The sequence below is a fragment of the Cupressus sempervirens genome, chromosome 6, assembly GCF_028749045.1.
Source record: "Cupressus sempervirens isolate cs-2001-9-10 chromosome 6, ASM2874904v1, whole genome shotgun sequence".
In the NCBI taxonomy this organism is placed as follows: domain Eukaryota; kingdom Viridiplantae; phylum Streptophyta; class Pinopsida; order Cupressales; family Cupressaceae; genus Cupressus; species Cupressus sempervirens.
The window spans coordinates 34674346-34684135 of NC_143123.1; the positions used below are offsets into that span (position 1 = coordinate 34674346).

General features: G+C 32.6%; 2 protein-coding genes across 2 annotated transcripts; both read right to left on the reverse strand.

Moving 5' to 3' along the window:
- Positions 1 to 354: 354 nt before the first annotated feature.
- On the reverse strand, positions 355 to 1159 carry LOC149550949 (ethylene-responsive transcription factor 6-like). The gene has a single exon (XM_089789600.1). The coding sequence runs from the start codon at positions 1111 to 1113 to the stop codon at positions 577 to 579; it is 537 nt and encodes a 178-aa protein (XP_089645726.1). The 5' UTR covers positions 1114 to 1159; the 3' UTR covers positions 355 to 576.
- A 4046-nt stretch (positions 1160 to 5205) lies between these two features.
- Positions 5206 to 6082, reverse strand: LOC149550950 (ethylene-responsive transcription factor 14-like). Its single transcript, XM_089786511.1, has one exon. It carries the CDS (start codon positions 5950 to 5952, stop codon positions 5458 to 5460), a length of 495 nt encoding a protein of 164 aa, XP_089642637.1. The 5' UTR covers positions 5953 to 6082; the 3' UTR covers positions 5206 to 5457.
- Between the last annotated feature and the right edge of the window lie 3708 nt (positions 6083 to 9790).

Genomic DNA, 9790 nt, shown 5'->3' on the forward strand with positions numbered 1-9790 from the left:
GAATTAAGGATAGACAAATGGTAGTCATAAAAGGTAGTTGACTATCCATCTAAAGTGTAGTTCCTTATAACAAAAAGGCAAGGCAAAGCAAAGCGGGCAGGGAGACAAGAACAAGCATACCCATTATTAGACATGACATCCTCTAGATTTTCCCTTTCTCCAGAAACTTCTTCAGCTATTCTGTGTAGTCTCTTTTCAGAATATGTAAAATCACTTCATATCTAAACTTCCTTTATTATAAGCTCATAGCATATTTAAGATTGATATGAGAAATACGTGATGCTAATAATTTAATAATAGACTTTAGCTAAAAACTTAATATGTGCAAATGACATATTTTGTTTAAGCTGTGTATATCTCCAATAAGAATATTTATTCATCCAAGGGCAACTGCTTCTCCGAACAAGCCATACAAAATAAGATAAAAATGAAAGAGAAAAGTTTTCACACAATGATCGCTCAATAAATGTTATACTAGATAATGGTGCTTCCAATCAGCATCCATTAGCAAATTGACAGAGCTTGACAGTTTTTAATGTAAAAACCCCAACTGTAAACTAGAGATCTTGTGTTTCCTCAAAGCATAGGGAAACTGATAACGTCCTCACCAAACTGTGAAATGGAAGAACGAGTTGAAGGAGAAGGCAGCATAACTTCCTCTTCTCTCCCTCTCTTTTTGGAGGTGCAAGCGCTCTCCATGTGACCTCGACCCATATCACTAGTAGCCTGTGATGAATCACCAGAGTTTACAAAGTAGAGAGGAAAGTTTAGCAGGGCTCTTGACCCTCGAATCCTGAAAGCAGCACGGTCATATGCGAGCGCGGCTTCTTCAGCGGTTTTAAAGGTGCCCAGCCAAACTCTAGCCCCCTTCTTGGATGGATCTCGTATTTCCGCTGCAAATTTCCCCCATGGCCGCTCCCTCACTCCTCTGTAGTGAGAAAACGATCTTTTCTTTCCATTTCCAGCTGGTTTTTTTCCATGTATGGGGATTTTACTTTTATTCGCTTTAGGTTTCATCTCCTCCGCTAAATTAGTGGAAGTTTTGTCCGAAGAGCAATTATCCATCTTATCTCCATCGCCAAGCAAATACCAGCGAATGGTGTGAATGTCCATGGTTGGAGTTTGAGGTTTCTATTTTTACTTTGGGATGATCCAGTGTGGACAAAATATATAGACATGGACAAAACTGTTGCATTACTGTAACAGATTTGAAAGAGTCAAACCAGCCTCCTTTCGAGACCAATAAAATTTTGTTACTCGTGGTAAAATCCAAATCAGCCATTTGATTTGACCACTCGGTCGTCTATTATAACAACCCACTACAAATATATCTTCATAAAGAAATAATGGAATTAAAAACATCAATGTTTTGAAAGTGTGTGTTATTATTTCTTTATTAATAGATATTTATAAAATATATATATTTATGCGTTAAAGTGATTTTTTAAAATAAATAATATTATGAAAGCAATTAAAAACAGTTCAAATCTAATTTCTATTTCATCGATGAGTTTCTTTTATTAAAATAATATATAATAAATTTAATATTTTTATATTAAAAACCAATCAAAATGAGGGCTGGTCCAAAGCAGAAAAACCAAGGTTGAGAATCAGCTGAAAGTCATTATCATATGATTAACCAACCTCCTTCCTAAATATTAAAAACCCTCAAACTAAAATGTTTTTATACTTGAACTTACTATAACTAATAACTACAATATTGTCAAAGTTATACATAAAACTAGCCCAGTAAACATCAATGGGCAATAAACAAGTCCAATAATTAACATCAAAGTAAGCCCCCTGGGCCAAGCATAAACTAGCTCTCATAAACAAAAAGAAAAAGAAGGAAGATGAGAAGAAGTTAACACTCCTTTTCCTGGTTCCTTAGGTTTTCCAGAAGCTTAGACATCCTCGAGTTCTCCAGAAGCATACGCATCCTCAAGTTCTCCAAAAGCAAGCACAACCAATTGTTAACAAGGAAGTCGTACAACAACCAAGTAGTCTCCATGTCTTTGGCATCTGTAGTCTCATCCTTACCAGCTTGCAACAGGTGAAGGGTAGTAGCAGCATAATGCATCAAGTGCATAGAAAAGTTGGCAACACTATCAAATTTTTCCTCCAGGTCCACATTTTTCTTGTTCATGCTAGTGATAGATTCCTCCAGCTTAGTAAAATCCAGATTACCCTAAGGTTGTTTGATAGTAGGATTTTTTTCCATAGTGCTTTTCTGCTTTTGAATGTTACCCCCCATCGTATTTCCTTCTTTATGTTTATCTCCCCCTACAAGTTCCACCCCTTCGGTTTGACTACCCATATTATCGACTCTAACAAGGGAAGTAATTGTGCCCTACTCACCTACATCACCCTCTTTCCTAGACTTTGGAGTGTTAGCCTCAATTTTAAAAGTATCAGACACACATGAAGGCATAGGGCTATCCTGGTCACCGCCTATGTCCTCCTTATTCTTTCATTCACTACCTATCTCTTCCTCCCCTTGTTCACCATAATTTCTCCTAGTGGATTTCTACACACACACACACACACACACACACACACACACACACACACACACACACACACGCATGTATATATGTATATATGTATACACACACATGTATATATGTATAATATATCTATGTGTGTGTTTATATAATATAAATACACACACACATATACATAAACATGCACACGCACACACACACACACACACACACACACACACACACACACACACACACACACACACATTATAAGAACTGCATAATGACATAATTATCTATCTAATATCTTTATATTTCAATTTGAAGCCACTTCTCTTATTTTCAATTGACATAACCTTTTCTCATTATAGTATAAGGTAGACATATTTTCAAATTTTCAAAATTGCACAAGGATTTTAAATTTTGAAATACTCAACTACAAAGTCATAAGTTGTTTCAAGTGGTAATAGGATTCAAATGAATATCAACTAATTTATATGTGACAACATTCACCATAATCAATTTATTTCACATGTGAGTATCTCTTAATGAGTAATTGTGCCACATGCTTCTTAATATTTTCATGTAGGCTCTATTTCTCCTTTAACACTCATTTTCATCCAATAAATTTTTGTTCATTAGGAAAAGATACCAGATCAGATGAAGCAATTTTATTCAACATATTCATCTCTTCATCCATGGATTCCATCCAAAAATTAGCATCATGCATACCCATAGCCCCTCTAATAGTGTTGGGTTTATTAATGTCAAAATCACAAGAAGCATGCAACATGAACCCAAAAACAATATCCAAACCTTTCTTATGAATATTCATATCTATCAAGTCTCTGGCTACTAGAATATATATTAACAATGGTTGAGTTTGAGCTTCTTTCTTGTCTTCAAATATTTCTAATCTATGAAATATTTCTTTATCCTTAGGTCCAATACGTTTAAGTAGTTCATTTTTAATGAAAGAACATGGTATTTTAACTACCTCATTTTTTCTCTTCCTTCTCTGGCTACAAATCAAGAGTGGAAGGTTCCAAATCATAAAAGATCACACTTGTACTATATAGAACCAAGTTTATACTTAGTGGATTATATTTCTTGTAATATTTTACACTAATACCATAGCTAATTAAGATACATTTAACTATATTATTCTCCAATTTTGATCTTTTATCACTTGGCATATGAACATACACCTTACAACCAAAGATTTGGGTGTGTCTCAATGAAAGACTCAAAATATACCATACTTGTACGTATATCCTCTCAATTCTTTTTGAAGTGGTAGATCTATTAATTAAATATAATTTAGTGGCTATGATGTTATGCCAAAACATTTGTCCAAGAAAAAGACCACTCAACATACTAGTATCCCTCTTCATTAAGATTATGTTCATCCTCTATATAACTCCATTTTTAATGGAATTTATGGAATCGTGTGCCCTAGTCAAATGTTCCTTATTAAATCTATCAAATTTTATTGAACAAAAGTCATTTTCATTATCAATCTTAAAAAATCAATGTTTCTACTAGAATCCTATTTCTGACCAAGGACTCAGATTCCTTAAACTAACTAAAAAATTTAAATTTTCTAATGAAAAAAATCATCAACATCCTTCTTCCATCTCATACACAAATAAAATAAATTACAAACATTAAAATATTGAAGGAACATTTGCTGGAGTGAACACATCTAAATAAATATAATAAAAAATCTCCGAAGACTAATGAGAACTCAAGTCATCTCTCGAATTGAAGATATTAGGTATCACCCGAGTCTCATTTAAATCCTTCACAAGCAACAATTAGGTATCGATTTTGTCCTATTAAGATATATTCTTTTAATGCTAGTAATCATACATATGTGTTTCATCCTTCAAATACTAAACGATTCAATAGACAACTATTATATAGAATCATAAATTCCAAAGCCTACATAAAGGAAACTATTTCTTTATATTTATCATCTACAAAAATTATCATTCTATTATTTTTCTTTTAAAAGTTATTTACTCTATTTTTGTTGTAGAACAATTTAATTTTGACAATGTTTCTTCATGATCAAATCAAATAATGTGAAATCTATTAATAAATAATAGGTTAATTAATAATACAATAAATAGTGAAAAAATCATAATGTAACTTATATATTTTTAATGTCATTTTATATAACCATTGAGTTTTATAATGGAGGGGCATACAATGAGATTAAACAAAATGTTGCAAAACAATCAATAATATTGGTTAGAACAATCAACCATACAAAAGTACAATTGAATAATATGGACTCTAACAAGACATTAACTAATTTGTTTAGAAAAATAAAAAATATTTTTTATAAATACATATATAATCCAATTGAAATACATACTTGAAATATGAAATATGAAAAAAATAGAGTAATATTAAGAAGATCATTGGCATTATCCTTTAAATGCTAACCCAAGATGAAAGACACAGAATATCTATTAAAAGAAATTGAAAACAAACTTAAATATTTGACATAATTGTATGTAGATTTTCTTGGTATTATTATTATTATTATTTTCTTTGAGCTAAACCTTGTCAGCTTAGAGCCAAAGACTGAGGGATATCCACACTGTCAAAATCACTGGGGCCTCATCTCTTATGGTGTCGGAGCCTTGCACTCAGTAAGAGTTGATCCCTAGTGGGCTCTTATGAGCCATTCAACTTCGCCAGTAGAATAATATTACAAAAGACATTTCTTCCATTTATAACACAAATTTTCTGAAAAAAATTGATTGCCGGTTACAACTATCAAACATTACTCTAGAACAATCAATAGGAAGAATTCTACTTGTACACAGATGGTAGCGAGTTTCAAACACTGAAATGTTCTACAAAGATGGTTCAATTCTACATCCATAAATTGATGGGTAGTATTTATTATTCACAAACTAGACATGTAAAAAGAAGAAAGCCCTTAACCATGGTACAGGTATTACTGTTCAAACATCCTCGCCCTAATGGTTGGAGGAAAAAGAAGTTTCTCGATTGTCTCCGTCTCTTCCCGCCCTCTTTTCCTGGAGCTCCCACTGCTCTCCATATGTCCAGGGGCCAAATTAGTTTGAGCCTGTGTTGAACCAACTCTGTAGTTTGCATCGTGGAGGGGAAAATTCAGCAGTGCTTTGGATCCCCTTATTCTGAAGGCAGCACGGTCATATGCAAGCGCGGCATCTTCAGCAGTTTCAAAGGTACCCAGCCAAAGTCTAGCCCCCTTCTTAGCAGGATCCCTTATTTCCGCTGCAAATTTCCCCCATGGCCGCTCCCTCACTCCTCTATAACGAGGCGCATATCTTTTTCCTCCATTTTTAGCTGTGCTCTTTCCAACTTCATCTTGGTTGGAATTGGTGTTTTCTCCAACTTTAGCAGAAGCTTCAGCCACTTTTTTATCTCCACTGCCAGGAAAATAGCTGCAAATAGTTTGCATAAACATTTTTGCAGTTTTCTCTGTTTGCTTATTCTTCCTTTTGTGGAGATGTATGGTGGGGAAGAAGAATATGTAGGTTGTATATTCGGAACAAACTCTTTATTATCTCCATCTTTGTCAGCCTCAGAATATCCAAAGTGCCTGCCATTTTTGACCATTGGAGGTGGTTTTAACTTATTGGATCGACTTACGTCACTTTGAGAATGTTTGCTAAACTTAAACCAACCTTCTTTGACCGCTTAGCCGTCTCATGTAAACATTGAACATCCAAACCGAACGTGGAGTTTAAATTTGGTATATTTTAGAATTGATAAAGTGGGTCGGTCAAGATGGTCCAATACAATTGGGACAGTTAATGAATGATAAATTGGTAAATCTTTAGACGTCCTATATTCCATTTCCTTGAGCCCACCTTCTAAACACATGCTTGACACCTCAAAATGTATTGTCAAGCAAAGGCATAGCATGACAGCAACAAGATAAGAGATAACGATGAAAAAATCCCTTACCATCCATAGCGAAAGATAGGGACATAGTAGAAGGGAGGCCATAGATCCCTTGGCTGAATGTCTCTTCAACCTTTTATCTTTCTATTCCCCAAAATAGTAGCAGCGCACACCTGGTTATATAGTCAACTAAACCGAATAAATATATAAGAAGAGTTTGAAAAAAAAGCACGTTATCCCTTGGTAAGATATGCGTTTTGGTTTGCTCTTTAGACATTCCCCACGTAGAAGCCAACATAGGTCAAGAGACATGAACAGCCTCCCACGCACCACAAAGAGTAAGGATTTTAGCTACCTTAATTATAATTGATATTGTTGATTTTTTATTCTTATTTTCATTATTAAACAAGAGTTTTGGTAGAGATGGAGTCTATGTTTATTGTTGAAAAGAATACACTTAGATAATGCATTTTATCATGGGTTGTATACTTGTCGGAAGGTTGTATACTTCTTAATATTGTTTTAAAAATCATAGATTAAATTGAACATTGCATATCAATATAGATTTATGTAGTTTCTCAAAATGATGAAGATGGTCCATATGTTATGGAGGTTGCTAAAACTTTTAAGGAGCTAGTTTAGGTTCTATTTGTTGTGGTCTTTTGGTTTGTCTTTGCTTTGACATTGGTTTTTTTGGTTTTTGGTTAGTTTTATATTCTAGTTTCCCAAATTTTATCACGTTTCATCTATCTTTTCCATCATAGCTCTACTTTTGGACTCTTTTGATTATATCATGTAATTTTCTACTTAATGTGTTTTGGGTCTGTGTAAAACATGTTTTTACCTAAACCAAAAACTAAATCTTAAGATATATGAATAAGTTCTACAGATAAATTGATATTTGTGTTTCATAGGTAGTGATTGACATGAACTCGTCTTTCATATTTAATTTTTACTATTGAATAAGTTTCATAACATTAAGGTTGTTGGACATAAGTCTGTTAAATAATTGAATTAATTCTTATATTTATAATTTAATGGAAAAATATTCTTTAATTTTAATGTGCATAATTATATTATTATAATACAATATTATAAATTATGGTAAAAATTATAAGCAATATAATATATTTTACATCAGTTTTTACAACATAAATAAGATACAAATTTAAGTAAATTAAAATCAACCCTTATGGGAGAAAAAGAAGACCCTCACATTCTAGATATTTTTAATACCTTACAATTGATTGCACAAATACCATATAAAACATGTCAAAAGTAAACTAAAACATAACACAAAAACAATTAGAGAATTCATAAGTCCTTATTCTATTTTTGAGGAAAAATTAGTTGAGGGAAAACTCTAATGGGAATGGTACCCACAATGATCTCACTACTGATGTAATAAGTGTCATGTTAAAGGCATAAGCACAAAATAAAAGTTTGGTAATGCTCTTTTATTCAGGTACTTGCATAGAGCTCACTACTCATATACAAAATAGATCTGACTCTTAGTTGGCTTCATTGATCAAATTAAAAAATAAAATTGAACTTATTGTCCTTTATCGAGCTGACTGGTAGCATTCAGTATGCTTGAATGGTTCCAATGAAGATTTGAAAATCCTTCTACATTAAATACAATATCCAATTGCACAATTCACATCATAATGATTCATTATGTACTCCATTCACAATCAAAGCTCAATGTCATATATAAATTCCCAACTCAAAATATTAGTCTTTTCAATTACCAAAATGAAATGTGTAAAATATTTGACCAAAAGAATAAAGAATTGTACTATCTTATTAAGAGTAAATAACTTTTACATCAGTTCAATGAAGATATACCATTTTCTTAGAGTGGTCTCCAATCAATTCACAACATCAGCAAATCATTGTCAAGCTACCCCATTCTTCACAAAAGTGTCAACCCAATACTCATAAATGTATATCTCCACTATACAATAACTTCAAGCCATATGATGACCATATTAGACATAATCATATATCTACTTCCATGCTCTACAATCACATACCCCAACTCCTTAGAATCTTCTCATATCAAACTCATCTATTTGATTGACTGAACTCTACTTCCAATAAACTAAAAATTATCTTAAGTATCAAATCTTTTTGCAATTTATATGATCTCCAAAATAGAAAAGATAAAGAATAGAAATTGTCATCAATGAAAACATACCATGCTTTGTTGATCAATCATTCCAACAATCTCCCCCTTTGGCATTGATGACAAGACCTAGTGAAAAATGGCTAAGTTTCTATCCTAAAATATGGCTAGAACATACTCTCTCACCCTTTGACATAAAGGAAAAGGTGGGACTAAAAACTGAAATTGTCCTCCAAATTCCTCTATTGTCCACATGTACATATTTACAAGTCTTGATAAAAAAAAATAGACTACATGTTAAAAACATCTAAATAAATACTCCATATTAAGATAATATCCATAACCAAAGTATTCCTTATAAATTCCAAAATATGAATCTCACCACATGATACATTATTTGTGTCCTTTGCATGTATAATATTGGATGGTGGTGGAGACTTAGTCAAAGGAATAGCTTTGTCTAGACCCCTTTGAAGAAAATCTAACTTAGGAACAATAATATTCCTTAAAATTCATAGACATCTTAAATAATCCCCTCTTCTCTACCACCAAAGGTTCAATCTTGCCATGCAAATTATTGATCTATGCAATTATTTTTGGAAAAAACATGATTTTTGTCTAGTTTCCAAAATTGCAATTAGATTTCAATGATATTGAGTGGACATGTCACTTTTAGAAATAGGTCATTTTGTGCTATATTTGTACTTATTTAATATTGTGCTCACAAATTTCTATATTTGATTGTGTACAATTTTTGTACATCGACGTTTCGGATCATACTACATGGTCCATCATCAGGATGCTAGAGAAAAAAGAGAACATGAAAAGGTGATGGATCATGTTCTCTTTTCTCTCTAGCATCTTGATGATGAATCATGTAGTATGATCCGAAACATCAATGTAAAAAAAATTGTACACAATCAAATCCAGAAATTTGTGAGCACATTAGCATGGATTGTGGAAATCTAATCGATCTTATTTAATATTTTCATGATTGAATTTTTAGAAGTCTCAATGTTAACTCCATATAATTATAATTAATGGAAAGAATTGATTTACTAATCCCTTATTGAGTATTGGATTGCGTAAAATGATTCTTGGACATGATCTAGAAGCAATAACAAATTTCACAAAAAGAAGGAAATGGTTTGACTTAAGGGATGGAGAACATGTCTTTATTAGATTAACCATATTTCATTATTATATATATCACATTGCATCTTGCACACATCCTCATGATGCTTGGATAACCTTGGAAGGAGTACTCAAA